Source organism: Diadema antillarum, unplaced genomic scaffold, assembly GCF_040938485.1.
Source record: "Diadema antillarum isolate AM-2024a unplaced genomic scaffold, OU_Dant_1.0 seq00000323_RagTag, whole genome shotgun sequence".
NCBI classification, from domain to species: Eukaryota; Metazoa; Echinodermata; class Echinoidea; order Diadematoida; family Diadematidae; genus Diadema; species Diadema antillarum.
The window spans coordinates 172,306-188,001 of record NW_027271342.1 but is presented as its reverse complement, the minus strand read 5'-3'; the positions used below and the strand labels follow the sequence as shown (position 1 = coordinate 188,001).

Genomic DNA, 15,696 nt, shown 5'->3' with positions numbered 1-15,696 from the left:
CCTCGACAACCTTCGCACCATTGATTTTAATCGCTAAAAGGCACGGGTTAGCGGTGCTGATGCAAACAGAAAATGAATCGCTAGTGTCAGCGGCATAAACTCCCATTTTAGACACAGTGAACGAAATTTGACAAGAGTAGATTGAGGTCTGAGCCGATTACGCCACGGAGCTGTAATGAGATTCATGGTCGGATGATATTTGCTCCGAGAGACCAGTGACTCACTAGGCACAACTGCGAATTCCTAATACACGCACTATCGCTACACAATATTGCACGGGCTACGCAAACCTTGATACATCGCTACGCAATTGAATTGCACGGTAACATGCAAACGACGGCAGAGAGACTTCATACAGATATGGTGCAGTAATGTATATATGTACACACAATACCCGCACTTTCTCAATTGCAATATGAATACAAACTCAGGAAAAATGAATGAAGCATATACACGTACACGTACAGACACTCATACACGCAATATATATATATATATATATATATATATATATATATATATACATATATTGTGAGGTATAACAAAGAAAGGAAAAATTGGTGCGTAGCTTTGACATCATTATTCCTCTCACTGTTCTCCTTTTCGGAAAAGTGCAAGAGTTGAAAAATTGGTCTCCGCCGGGAATCAAACCCGGGTCTTTGGCATGGAACGCCAAATATATATATATATATATATTATATATATATATATATATTATACATATATATTCGGAAACTGTCATTCCCCAAAGTGTACTAAGTCTATAGAGGGGACCAAGCAATGGGAGGATGGCAAGACACCTCTCCCATATTCGAGGGAGCTTTTTCATTCTTAGAACTGAAATTCAACGATCTGGCGCACACTTTTGTCAGAATATCTGGAAATTTGTCAATCAGAGACCCCTATACGAGAGGAGTTTGTATTTTTATGATTGCAGTTAAACGATCTGGTGCACACAATTTGTGGCATATTTGGCAAAGTGTCTTTGTTCAAAGTCAGTATAGCCTTAGTCTACGAGTATGCATGGGGGGAGGGCAGGGAGAAGGCTTGGGAGAGTGCTATCCCCACCCTTCTCATACGAGGGAGCTTTTGCCTTTTTAAAGATGGAATTGGGAATCTCGTACATCTCGTTTTGATTCTTTTTTTTCATTTAAGTGACGAGTCTTGTGCACTCAGAATTATTCATCTTTTTTTTTTTGGTCAATCTGAAAAATGTACTAAGGATAGGGAAAGGGGCACGGGAGGGGGTGGGAGTGGGTATCCCCCTCCCAACAATTTTGCAATTTCAGAATTGAAATTCAACGATCTGGTGCACACTTTGAGTGAAATATTGGAACAATAATCTTACTTGACAACAAAAACAAAACATGCATACAGTATACACGCAATTTTCCATTTTTTTCCCCGCCTTCCAAATCCCCGATCCTATATATATATATATATATATATATATATATATATATACATATATATATATATTTCTTTCTTTTTTTTGGGGGGGGGGGAAACACGTACCCCTTCACTCGTTGGCTTGTATTCTCCATTCTATAACTTTTAAGCTCTGACATACCCAGAAATAACTATAGACATGACGTATAAGGTCTTGTTAGTCTCTCTGACTTACCATTAAACCTATCGTTACATTATATCAAAATACGAGGGATTGATGATTGTGTATCGGTTTTGTTGACCTAATTGTGGGAATTACAATGTTTACTGTGCTCATCGAGAAAATGGATGACGCAGTTCTATAAAAGTTGAGATCATTCACGAGGAGTCAGAGAATCTAACTTCAGTCTCTGCATACTCAAAATCTGATTGGCTGATAGCTGATTTACGTTTGAGTTCTAAGTTATGCTCGACTGCATCTTTTTATGCAACAGGGCACTGTTATGTTGTGCATTTTGGGATCAATTGATGTCGTCAAAAATATGAGTGTCGTGTCGGAACTCCTTATGTCATGTCTATAAATTTTGTCGAATAATCTGTAATGAAGAGTCTTTCGAAAGCCATGTGTGCAAAAAAGTCAATTACCTCAGAATTGAGGTGTTATATTTGATACTGAAATTGCGATGTACATACTTGTCGGTTAATGCAGATAATTGGTAACCTGGGCAATGACAACAAACACTCCGTACCTACTCGAAATTCCATTCTGCATTAACAATCTATTAACAACATCAATCAAGACACTGATTTCAAAACACATTTTGAACTATGCATGAGTCATGTACTGCTACTACGTTGGCATGGTTTTGATATCAGGTTTCAACAAACGACAGGCCGATTCAGTGTGTTCGGGAATCCAGGGCCATTTTTGCTGACCGCGGTACAAGACAAAGAAGCATAATATGAAACACTCTAATAGCCAACATTTGTATGACCCTATCACTTGTTCCAACCAATAATCATGGGAGTTATGGGCAGTATTTGAAGTTTGAGACAAAGATGAGATGGTATCCTGACTGCTTCGATAATTTGTAGGCATTGGGTATATTCATGTTTAAGAATAAAACCTTCCCTTTAAACCTTAATTAATGTGGGGCTCTGTCCTCTATACCTGGCTCAGAAAGAGATGAAAATCATTTTATGTAAACTTGTAGTGTTATTTCTTTTTCATGTAAACATCAATTGATTCATTCATTCATTCGGTTGATTCGGTTAGATTTGATCCCTTGGTATCTGTATCGTGGTTATGGATGAATGAAAAATATAGCAAAAGGAGTGCAGCTCTTTTGTGTACTATACTAGACTAGCATTGTAGGATGAGATGAGCAATGTAATAAACAAAGTTTGAAACAGAAACACTACAGCATATGCAAGGCTTTATTTTGTTGCAGCCCTTATGACAAAATGAATAATATATCAAATGTCATATGTGACGTGCTGTTGAGAAGGATAGGGAGAAAAAGGGACAAGATTTCGTTAAACATTTACACACATACAAACAAACAAACACACACATACAAGATATGCAAGAATAGGGTAAATGGTCGCAATTGATTGGACCTGCATAATCAATTGAAGCAGTGAATTTTTTTTCATTTATTTATTTGTATGTTTATTTCTAAAGCATTGCCGGCTAACTATACATCTTGAAACCCCGCCAAATCTGAGTGCGTATATTTCGTAACAGAGTGAATGTAAAGAGTGATTAAAGTTCGTTATTCCGTAGGTCTGTTATTCCGAAGATTCGTAATCTGAAGGTTCGTTATTTCATAATTTCGAAAATGAATTAAGAGATGAATTATAAGAATGATTTCGGAGGTTTGTTTATACGAAAATGAAGGAGGAAACGATTCTTTATTCCAAAGGTTCGTTAATCCGACAACAAAATAAGGCTCGTTATTCCGAAGGTACATTTGTAAACACCCTTCTCTTTTTCGGATTAAAGAACATTATTTCATTTTTGGACTAAGGCCCCCATCTTACTCTAGGAAGGCAACCATGGCGACCATGGCGATCTGTGAAAAAGTTATACAAATCGTGGCGCGATCGCCTTATAGTAAGATGGGGGTATGACGAACCTTCGGCCTAACGACACAAACCGCGTCGACAAGCCCTATTTCATTTTCGGATTAACGAACATCTAGGTATATATGCTAGTTGTGTAAATAACAAACCGTCGGAAAAACAACCATCGTCCGTAAAGAATTGGCCCTATTTTGCACAAACATTCTATATTACACAGAGCCGTTGCTTATTTCGCAGTGCAACACTCTCAATGATTTACTCATGAACAGCCCCTGGAACAAACTGTCCTCAAAGCGTGTTTTATTCCAACATGAATCACAATCATCAATTTTCCTACTATTTGTTTTTGTGTTATTTATGGATTTTCTTTGAAATTAGGGTTGCCTCTCTACTCAGCGTATTTATCATGTTTAAAGTGTCATTTTCACCAGTCGATATCCCAAATTCCCTTTTGATGAACTGGCACGGCGTATATTTAATAGACCACAGCATTTTGGTTCAGGTTACCACTCTGCAGTCTTCAATAAAAAGTTAGTCCTCTTGGACTATGACGTACATGTAACGGGAAAGACAATTGCTTTCCCCACTATCCTTTTCACTTTTCCATTGTTCATGTACTAGTAGAAACAGATATTCGAACAGGAACTTAATATGGGAGACTGATAAATGAAACAGATCATAATGAGCTGAGCTTTGATACGACATACGACAATCAATACTAACATATTCTACCCATAAACGGAGCTTTTATTAAAGAATAAATAGAAAATGAAAAATTCTTTACAGTACCTCCTTGTGCAGCAGAATCTCTGAGTGGCGCCCAAAAGATATGTGTATTCCAGTGGTGTACTTTCGTAGTCAAAGACTTGTTTAAAACAGTATTAATCTATCATAATCAAACATTCGTCAGTGATATCACACTGAATTCATATACAGTAACGGCAGGGAGCTAACCGATAGATGTGATACCAAAATAATCTGAATGAATACTGATAATGTTCATAACATTTGTAACATTTCCTTTTGATGGATCTCTATTTTGTTGAAATCTCAAGCTTATGGTGGATTACAATTACGATCCCCAATGAATGAAACACCGTGATCATGATATCTATGTCCGATGCTCCCTTATCAATTACACCACTCCTCACACTTATACAACACACACGCAGGCCGAGCTGCTCAAGAACCAGTAAGTTCGTTGTTATTAATTTTCTCATAGGTTCTTTCCTAAATTGATATTTGCTAATAACAATCTGTATCAGCATCTGCCCCAATAACATCATTGTAACCCACATATAATGCAATGTATACATATATATATATATATATGCATATATATATGTGTGTGTGTGTGTGTGTGTGTGTGTGTGTGTGCACTCTGATTCTGTACGATTCGGGTTATGCCTACATTACATGTATCACACCATTTCTTTATATCTCAACACTCATGAAACTTATAGGTATCTATTCAGTATTGTAGTTGTTATACATTATATATCTGACGAAGGGCCGAGACCGGAAGCACACACACACACACACACACACACACATATATATATATATATATATATATATATATATATGATTATAGATAGATATAGATATATAATTAAATCGATTGGTTCATCAGCTGGCCAAATTCGAGGCCAAAATAAAATCATTTCCCCCATATCTTGCTTTTACTTTGTACTTACCATGTTGTTGTCGAACAGTCAGAGCCTATGGAAGCGTTTTGGGGAATTAGAGGAGTGATGATGCCGTTACGTTTGACTTCTACGTGATTATTTCTCAAGCTAGCTTTGAAATGCTAAGGTAATTTGCAAAATAGTCAAATAATACCTCAGAATTTCCATACAGAATCCGTTAATATCACAGCAACATTTCCACTGATACCATCATTTCATCACTTTTGCTTTCCGGTCGGAACGATGAGGATATAATAAACCCAGTTTCCATGTATCCATACTCCGAACTGTTCGTGTGCATTTTCCAGCAAGTCAGGTGCAAGCATCACCGGATCTTGATAGATACACCGTTCGCGTGTCCTTTCGGCCAGCCAACATGACGCAAAGCCCACGACGAGTTAGGGCAGTCATTCTCCCGATAGGTTATCACCAGCTCTTCGAACATCAAATTGTTTTATCCTCACCGAACGAACTAGTCTCTCCACAAGGACTGATGACTTTAAAATCTCCGCGCTTCTGAGTGGACCGCTGCACCGCGACGAAGAAGACAAGACTGGTGAAGGAGAAGGATCGGCCATTATGTGCTAATTCTACAAAGACCTGATTTGTGCTTTGCATCCAATGAAGCGTGAACTGTAGGTCAGGAGGTACGTCCGTCTTATTTTATAGACCAGTAAGAATTATTCAGGCCGGGATGCAATATCAAAAACTTAACTGGATACGAACGATTTTAATCTCCCCTGCAATGATGCTGAAATCCAGAACAAACTTCATAATGCCTACATGCGCCATTATATATATGTGATCAGTAGAGTTATTTCATACTTATGTTCAGTTCAAATGTTATCATATACTGTGATAGAAATGATTCAATTATTTGAATATAATTATGTGCAAGTGCCCACGTAAACTGTACTAGTATGTTCCACAAAATGATTTCTCTCAGAATGTCAATAAGACATACTTTGCCAAATATCCTATACAAAATTCACATTTAATATCCACGCTCTCCTCGGTATTCAGCCTTACATAACATACGTGAAATCCTAAACGAACATTTCAGTTTTGATAATTGCATAGAATATACTAGGGTCTATTGTTATGAATTATAAAGAGAAGGTATTTGATTATATTTTCAAAACATTTTCTAGGAGTACGTATCAACAAAGCTTTGTGGCGAAATTTTGCAAGACATGTGCTGTCATACATGTCGGGTTGTTAGTAAACCGCAGCCTGTAACTATGGTAACTGACCCTAGTGCGCCATTGATTCCAATTACCTGCATTAGACGAACCTTCTGCAAGAGCTCTTGTAATCTTTGTAATTTTTCTGAATCTTTGCCTTGGACTAGGTCAAGTTATAAGTACCTCTAGAAAATCACTGAAATCTCCACTAGCCTTTTTTTTTTCAGAGGAAATCCCACTTCGGAAAATGACAGCCAAAACTATGGTAGAGGCTCTAGCGCAGTTTTTCTGTTGTTGTTGTTTTTTTTTTTTTCTTCTTCTTCTTCTTCTTCTTCTTCTTCTTCTTCTTTTATTTTTTTTTTATTTTTTTTAAAGAAGGTGTCTAGCTGCCTACGAAGGTTCAGTCTAACCAATAGGCAAATTTCTCGTCTGGCATGCCTTTGCCACTCCGCGCCACTGCAATCATGCATGTTGTGCTTTTAATCCAACGGAGACACATAAATGTTTCAAAGTTGCAACATCGTAACCACCTCAATTGTCCATATCCCCACTTTACATCTTAGTGGCTTGCCCTAGGTGACTAGCAATAGTCGGCAAACGGTATCAACAAGGCACAATGTGCCGTGCGCTTGAATGTATGAATTTTTATCTATTGCCTTCGTCTTTTAATTTTCAGTATCTATGATGATCATAAGTAACCTTTAACCTAATCAACCGTAAACGTAATCAAATAAACATGTAATTTCTCAGAAAATACATCAAAAGTCAATGTTTAATGTTAACATACACATATATATACCATGTGTGTGGAGAAAAATTGAAACTCGGGTTACAGGAGGTATCTATAATTGAGTGAGATTAGCGAACATCTCCGTATAACTTATTTATGTGTTTTGGATTAACGAACCTTGGTTGGTTAGGATTTACTGACACTCTTCTCAATGTGTTATTCCCTTTTTCCTGCAAACTTATGTCTTATCTTTATTTTAAAGACCCTGTTTAACATTGGTTTTTGCGAGAATTTCTCATTGTTCCTAAAAGTCATAATTTATTCAGTACGATAAATGTTTTAGCCACTGGCTGTTCTTTTTCGTGTCCGTGCTAGGGCAATATACTGTATATCTACACAATAATACATCTCTGTCGTCAAAGGGATGGTGTAATTTTGGTTAAGATGGGAATTCAGCTTTTAACTTTTTGTGGGATAATTAGAAAACACTTATGAAATACTAAAACGCATACAATTCTAAGTGGAATTAAACGTTTATTTGATGAAAATCAATTTTAAAATTACTGAAACAAAGCGATTGTAATTAATGGTAGGTCCCACATTTTATTAGATTCGGATCGCTTTGTTTTAGATATCTCAGTCATTTCAAAACCTATTAATTTTCATCAAATAAACTGTGGATTCCTCGAAGAATTGCATGTTCTTTCATATTTTGTAGGAGGTTTCTCATTCTCTCACAACAAAGTTGGAAACCTGAAGCGCAATTTCAACCAAAACTATATCAACCCTTTAACACTTCCAACCTATGAACACACTATGATATGCCACTTGCAAGGGTAAAGTTAGTCCAGCGTTTTTTAGATGGGCTCAGCCATGTTGTGTGACATATTTATGATAAAGCCTCCAATTCCATTAACTGACTGGAATGATCATGAACATAGATCAATAATCCTAGTTGTGACATCAGTCCTCCTAGCAGCATGCCATTGATTAAATATCTTGTTAGCTTTGGCAAACAAGCAAAGTATGCCTACTTAGAACGACTGATATCCTTTCAGCTTCTTTGTTGCTAGTCTTCTGCTTGTTTTAAGATGATCGTTTCATCTTAAGAAACCTAATCTTGGCAACGTCTTCAGACGAAGCCGACATATTTGCTTGTGACTACACATCTCAGCTGTTTATGCACACATTTTTTTTTTTTTTTTTTTAGTTTCTTCGCTCTTTGTTATTCCCATGTTTCAGAATAGCGTAATTGCATTAATTTTCTATAAAAACGCAGATACATGCAGGTTCATCTCTACACAATGACCGGACTATTAAAGGTATACCCCATCTCTTCAAACTCGTGTATTGCTCCCTATAGTTCACCAAAGCATCGCTTATAACGGTCTGATGAATTCATAGCGCACCTCAAAACGTGACACATTGGCCTCTGAAAACATATTCCTTTTCAGCTCACTTCCTCTCCTCTCTTACTAATGAAGCCCAGCCATGTGCAAACAGCAATGATAGGCAAAAGGCCATTGTATCTGTGCAGCCCATCTTTCATAACATGACTATCATCATCCTGTATTCATCATCATAATGTGATTATCTATTACACTAGTGCCTATGTAATTACAAAGACTAGCAATGATAATAATAGTGATGTGATGGTGGTCCCCGACATTGCGAGGAAATGTCTATGATGATAGACACACGCAATCACAAATAGATGTGAAACGTGATAAAAATGGAGATCCGAGTTTTGATGTGTCTATATTTTGCTTGGTGATAGCCCTCCCTCCAGCATTCGTTTCCTTTCCACTGAAGTTTGCCTACAGGTAACCCACATAGCTATTGCGATTAAAAGCCCTGTTTAATGATAGTGTCATTCACCGTCCCAACCATGAAAGTTGTTTATTGCTACAACGTAGTTAGTGTTGAATGATCAGATAGAATTGCAGACGAGTTTTATCAAAAGCTGGCGCTATTCAATATACTAAAATACACGGTGTTGTTGCTATGTCGGTTGAATCAAGGAGGTTCGAGAAATGGAGTCACAACAGTCTTATTCGCTTTGATCCCATGCTCGAAGCCGCCACTCAAAAATATTTGAAGTATGTGTCAAACTGCATTTGCCCCCCCCCCCCCCGATAGGAAGAAAATGAATTCACGTCTCATTGCATAATGACCAGCCAATGTCTAAGGAAGATAAGATATGTCTTTATGATAGTAATTACTTTTCGCTATCCCTACTTACAAACGATGGGCGGTAGACAATGGTAAAGGCACGGGGTGCGCGAATAGAAATTGCTCAAATACTGCTGAAATAGATATCGAAAGTATTCGACTGTACGTGTCTATACGCTAATCTGACATATTAATTTATAAAGAACTATACTTGAAGATGATACCATATTAGTTTCATTTGTCGGAAATAATCAAAAAAGTGATAAAACCGGCTTTCCATGAGGGTAAAATTTCAAACACTTTCACAAAATACAGCACAGATTTACACTTTTGCACATGCTTTCGAACGGAATTGACTTTTGTTTTATATGCTTTATCATTAGGTGAAATTTCATTGCATTTGATGTATAAACGAGCAGCACATACCCGATATTATGTTAGCGTTAAAAATGAATCTTCAGATTGCTCAGAAAGATGGCGGCTTCAAGCATCGAACATCAAAGGCACAAATGCACCTGTGGAATTCTCTTGTCCATCCATAGAAAACTGACAGCTGATTGAATAATTATAGTCAGTTGTAACTCCATCTCTCGAACCTCCTTGGTTGAATCACACGTTTCTTGAGGCTTTACATGTAGCAGCGTCTACCAAAGATATGAGATAATTATCGAAATGATTTGGGATATCTATCATGGGGTTGCACTATAAATGTCTATACAGGATGATTATGCAAGGACACACTTTGAACAGACTTGAATATATAGTTTTATGACTGCAGAAAGCTATCACTTTCTGTGTGCTCTGTCTTGGGCCACTTCACCATGATTCATTGCCTAAATAGGCCATGGGGTGAGCTGGTTTTTTCGCTTGTTTCGTTCCGACAACTGCGGCACTAAAATTTCTCCACAGCTACATGTAAACAAGTAACCAAAAAGGCTACAGGAAAAAGTTCGACACAAACCCTCCTGCAGTATTTTGGTAATTTAGGGGGAAACAGTGAACTTTTTTGTCACTGAGGAGCTGAATATGTACACTTTGCCGTGTACGATATTCATTCGCGAACGATCATGTGATGTATGTTATCCAATCCGAATCGAGAATTATTGTTTACGAGTCAAAATGGCCGCCCCCTGTGAGCCTGTCGACGCGTCTACGTCGTCTGCTCTGCCGAAACTTTTAAGATGCGTTATTATGCATGTAACATCGATGAAGTTTGAAAATTTCACGGCTATGACAAACCTAAGATAGACGAAACCTATTTTATGTGCCAAAGAGTGGATCAAATTGAGTGGGGGAGACCGTGAAATCGCAGACCAGAACGAAATGATTCAGCTGCTCAGCTCAGGGGGACTGACTGCAACCTACCAAGTACGTAGCCCCGGAGACCGCGCCGCGTGTGGCGGCTGTCGCAGTTACCAAGTACGTAGGATAATTTACAGGTTAGTTTACGTCGTAGCAGTCGACACTGCAGTGCAGTCTCTCTCATATATATGCGTAATGTTAATGACCATGGCCATGATGACTACAAGTACAACGTTAGCTATGTTATGAACGTTGCTTGTGTGTGTTATAATGGGCGCTAATGCTGTAGCTTAGCCGTTAGCGTGTCTGTTACATTTTAGATAAATTATCTTGAATTTCACCTTGGCATGGCATAGCGCCGTTAAATGTAGCCTAGTAGATGTAATTTACATGTTGTTCTATGTAACGTTACAGCCCAGGTTAGGTTGATGTGGCTGATCGGTGATATTGTTTTGTAAAAACACAGGACTGGATTGAAAAAGGTCTAAACTGCATGTAAATTTATATTTTCATAATCATGGCCATGGAGTATTAATATTAAAAATCCATCCTGTTTCTCTCACCCCGAAATTGGCGAATCTCCCCTCAAAACACACATTTAGCATCTTATCAAATTAACTTATTAATATTTGATATAAATAGGTCTAAAAAACCAACAATGACAATAACATAATTTCAACAATTAAACTCCCTAAAACATATGATTACCATTATGTTGTGCCAAACTATAAAGCAGTGGGTGGTGGTGATAGTGAAAGGCCAAGGATTGAATGATGATAAGGCAGTTGTATTCATAATTATGATAATTGATATTGCATGTGATCAGGTGCTGAAAGCTGTAGAAGATGTAATTTAAAATCAGAAATTGCACTGCAAGTACAAGTTGAAGTAGTTGATGATGACAATGATCATGAGGTGTTAATGATTACCTGGCATAGGGCCTATTGGTAATTACGAGATTCAAATATTGGCAGTCAATCGTCTACCGTACATTTAATGATATATTGAGTGTAATGTTCAACCCCTCCCTCTAGCGTTTAGCCTTTTTTTCCCCCTAACAAAATCCAACGGCTAATCATTGCTGTTCATTTCTCCATTTTATTAAATAGGATTCCATGAAACGTGCTACAAGAGGTTTATAGATAGCAAACGCCTGAATCTCGCTAGGAAACGAAAGCTGAAGGAGGAGCCTGGTCCGTCAGCAGGAGCATCTGTTTCCTCCCCTAAGACGCTCACAGCAAGATCAAGATTTTCTTCTGGAAGCTGTTCAGGTTCTGTTGTGTTGCCTGTAAAATGCATCATTTGCAACAGAGTCAACCTGCTCATTACTTGCCAAGGGAAATAGGTTAATATGATTGATATGGAAACATGAAAACATTGTCATGTTACTATAAGTTGTCCTCGATAAAATGGAGCAATATATATACACCACTGAAACATTCACACACATACACAAAGAACTTCAGTGCAAAGTTCAGAAACAACAGAATGTACTGTGATTGCTATTCAAGAATTGACATCTTACCAAAGTTGTGCATGATAAAATGTCTTTGTAATACAGATTGCTTCCTGTATTTTGAATGCCAATGTTTATGCAACATGTTTTGACTCCTTGCCTCAGTATGTGATTGTTCGCCCTTTAGCAAACATTTCTGCCCACTATTATGATTTGATTAGGGTTGAATTATTCTAAGAACAAAGATGTTTCCCAAGTGTGGTTTTTTTCATAAAACTGAATGACTACGATCAAAATTTGTTTCTCCCACTCTGGGGGAAAAAAATGTAACTATTATTAATACTGAAACAGAATGTTCATGTAGAAAGGTCAGTACAATGTAGGTGTGAGTACAAAATCAGTTTGCTAAAACTAATACCAGCCAAATGAAAATTGTGCATAAGTTGAGTCAGGTTTGCACAGATCCTCTGATATTGGAAGTTAATTGCAATGTTATCATAATGTTTAATGCCAAACCTGTTTTATTCTCTCCAAGATTTTCAGGTACACATTGCCTCCAATACGGAATCCAACAGTTTTCACTCATGAATGGGTAAACTATAATTTTGCCTTTATTTTATATATTGGCATTTTTCAAAACTTTTACACCCTTTCAAGGATATTTGGACCATGGAATGTTCCAGGAAATTTATTAAAACTAGAAAATTTGACTGATTATCATTTTGAGCTATCTTACATGAAAGGAGGTAGTGTCCCAGCATGTTATAATCTAATGATAGCAATGAAAACTTCAGGAAATTTTATGAAGATTAAATTTTCTAAAGTACTGTATGATATTTCATGAACAACGTGATTGCTATGTGATCTAAGTATATATTAAAGCTTCTTAAGAAGAAGAAGAAAAGAAAAACATGTTTACTGATAAACAATATGATCTGTTTAATAGTAATGTCTCATGTGTGTAAATGAGTTTGTATGTGTGCGTGTGAGTGTATATAATATGTCAGCCTTTTTATGCACCTGTGTATGTGTAATGCACTGATCAATACATGTATTATATCATTGTGTGTGTTCATGTTTATGATAATCTTTTTTATGATACTGATGTGATAAATGGCAAAGGCATGTAGAATAATATTTTAATACACTTGGGTATATTGAATCTTCATAACTATGTGTGTGCGTATGTGTGTGTGCATGTGAGGGTGTGTGTGTGTGTGTGTGTGTGTACAGTAAGATTCTCCCACATGCACGCGGACACACACACAAACAAACACACTGATTTTTTTTCTTCTTTTTTTTGCCTTGAATGATTAGTCATTTGATTAATAACATGTCTTTGAACAGAATATAAGGCATTTGCCTTGACCTCTGACGGTCAGTCAGTGCTCTCTCTCATATGGTCTCGAACCACTTTGCTCTTGTCTTCCTTTGCATAGCCATATCAGGAAAAGCTGAAACATGAGATTCAGATATAATGCAACTATTAAACCAAAACTTCACTTTTTTTCTAGGTATATGGCTAAAAGCAGTGCTTTACAAATGTGCATATGTATTTCAGCTTAGAAACACTATGGGAACTACAGTATACTGCGAATAGCAGCCCCATACGCATAACTGCGGCCAGCAGCCCCATACGCATAGCGTCATGGGGCTGTGAACTGTAGCATACAGGATCATGACGGATGTTTTATCGCGGACAAATATCAACTTAAAATCGGGAAAAAATCTTCAATTTGAAGACTTATTAATAAATTTGAAGTATTGATAACAGAGTTCGTGCAAGGTTTGCTTCTGCAAATAGTTTTTTTCTGTTCAAATTGATGGCTAAATGTGACTCGGTCGAGAGGAAACTGGGAGAGCTACACTGAATTGACGGCCAGCGCATGCACACACAGACATCTATATCCAGTCAATGGATACGAAATTTGTGCGCAGTGATGTGTGCGCCTGCGCTGACCGTCAATTCAGCGTAGCTCTCCCAGATTCCTCTCGACCTAGTCATATTAAGTCATCAATTCGAACAGAAAATGACTATTTGTAGAACCAAACCTTGCACGAACCCTGTTGTCAGTACTTCAACCTTACTTGTAAAGTCTTCAAATTGAAGAATTTTTGTTCGATTTAAGGTTGACATTTGTCCGCGATACTATTCTGTCATGATCCTAAATGCTACAATCCGAAGCCCCATTACGATATGTGTATTGGGCTGCTGGTCGCAGTTTATAAAATATGGATTTTCGCAAAAACTACAGGATATTTCGAGGAGAACTTTTTACAGTATATTTAGGATGTACAAAACATCACATTTCCGCATTCAGAAAGTAGTGCCAGTGTTGCTGGAACGAAACCCATTTTCTAAGCCTCTTTTTCAGCTTCACCCCATGGCCTAAAACCCAGCGTACTTCCAATAATTTACGTTTAACTGCCATACATGTTATTCATTGTATTTACTCACTTCACATAATGATATGCATGTGTCAAATTCGTTTCCCTTTGTCCTCGAACTCTCTTCACCGAAATAATTTACCTATCAATGTACCTCGATCTAAATAATTCATATTTCTCTTCGTACACTTGCCATGATGAATATTCAGTTTGAGTACATTATGTTAATCAAACTTCTGGAACACAAATCCAAAAGCCCAGAGCGATGATGTTCTTGACAGTCACTGAGTCTCTTTAATACTTTACCTCTCTGTCTGTATAGTGCACGGGCTGGCACCCATGTTAGGCCACTCAAGATAACATTGATGCAATGCACGTCATGAATAAATGAACAAAATATACTCATATTATGTACACTCTTTCCCTCGGATAGGACATCACAACTCATGCACGTAAAATATCCCGAGATCTTTTCGGGATGCCGAAATTCCCCCAACCCTGTTATGGGTCTGCAACCAATTGCCGCCAAAGATCAGTCGGTGTGATGAAGCGTCCCGTAGAGGACTTGAAACATCGCTACTCCATAACAAAGGTAAGTCCAGTTGACTAGATTTAACGGTATACTAGTAGTTCATGCTCCCGCTTCATTCATTCATCTAAAAGAGCACAGTGCATAACCGGTGAAGGGGTTTCCCCTCGTATCAAACTGGACGCCATGGAAGAGCAGCTACTGCAGCTGAATAAGTGCTATCCAGCCACCTTCTCAGGTGGAAAAGTAAAACAACAACAGCAAAAAGAAAAAACAACAACAAAAACGGACGCGCATGAAGAAATGCTACAACCGAAGAGATTTATTAGTATGCCATCTCTTTGGGTATAACCCATAGATATCTGCACATACGCCTTTCCGTTCTACCCATTACCCAGCATAAGCGTGGAAACTCAACTTTGATCGATTGTAATTATTTCTGTAATACTGGAATAATAGTCGTCATGTTTGGTTTCATCTTAAAGCTTGAACAATTCTTTAAAAAGGTAAGGCTTCCTTGATCGATAGCATTTCTGTAATATCAGAATAACAGTCGTCATGGCTGGTAACATGTTAACGGTTGAACAATGGTATATACGGAAACTCAACTTTGATTGATTATATTTCTGTCATATAGAATACTAGTCGTCATGTATGGTATATAGTCAGGTCGCTTAGTGAAATTACCGTTACACGGCGGATAAAAGCATCAAATTTGGCATACGGATTCCTTTAAGACTATTAAACAATATTAGAGTAGGAGCCCTCTGGAA

At 37.6% G+C, this 15,696-nt stretch overlaps 1 protein-coding gene across 1 annotated transcript in view; it reads right to left on the bottom strand.

The window, feature by feature from the left end:
* LOC139730620 (alpha-N-acetylneuraminide alpha-2,8-sialyltransferase-like) overlaps positions 1–5,558 on the bottom strand; it is a 65,885-nt gene extending 60,327 nt beyond the window's left edge. Inside the window, exon 1 of the mRNA XM_071641477.1 lies at positions 5,172–5,558. Within this exon, the coding sequence (XP_071497578.1) occupies positions 5,172–5,174 (3 nt within the window). The 5' untranslated portion in view covers positions 5,175–5,558. The remainder of the gene's footprint in view (positions 1–5,171) is intronic.
* Between the last annotated feature and the right edge of the window lie 10,138 nt (positions 5,559–15,696).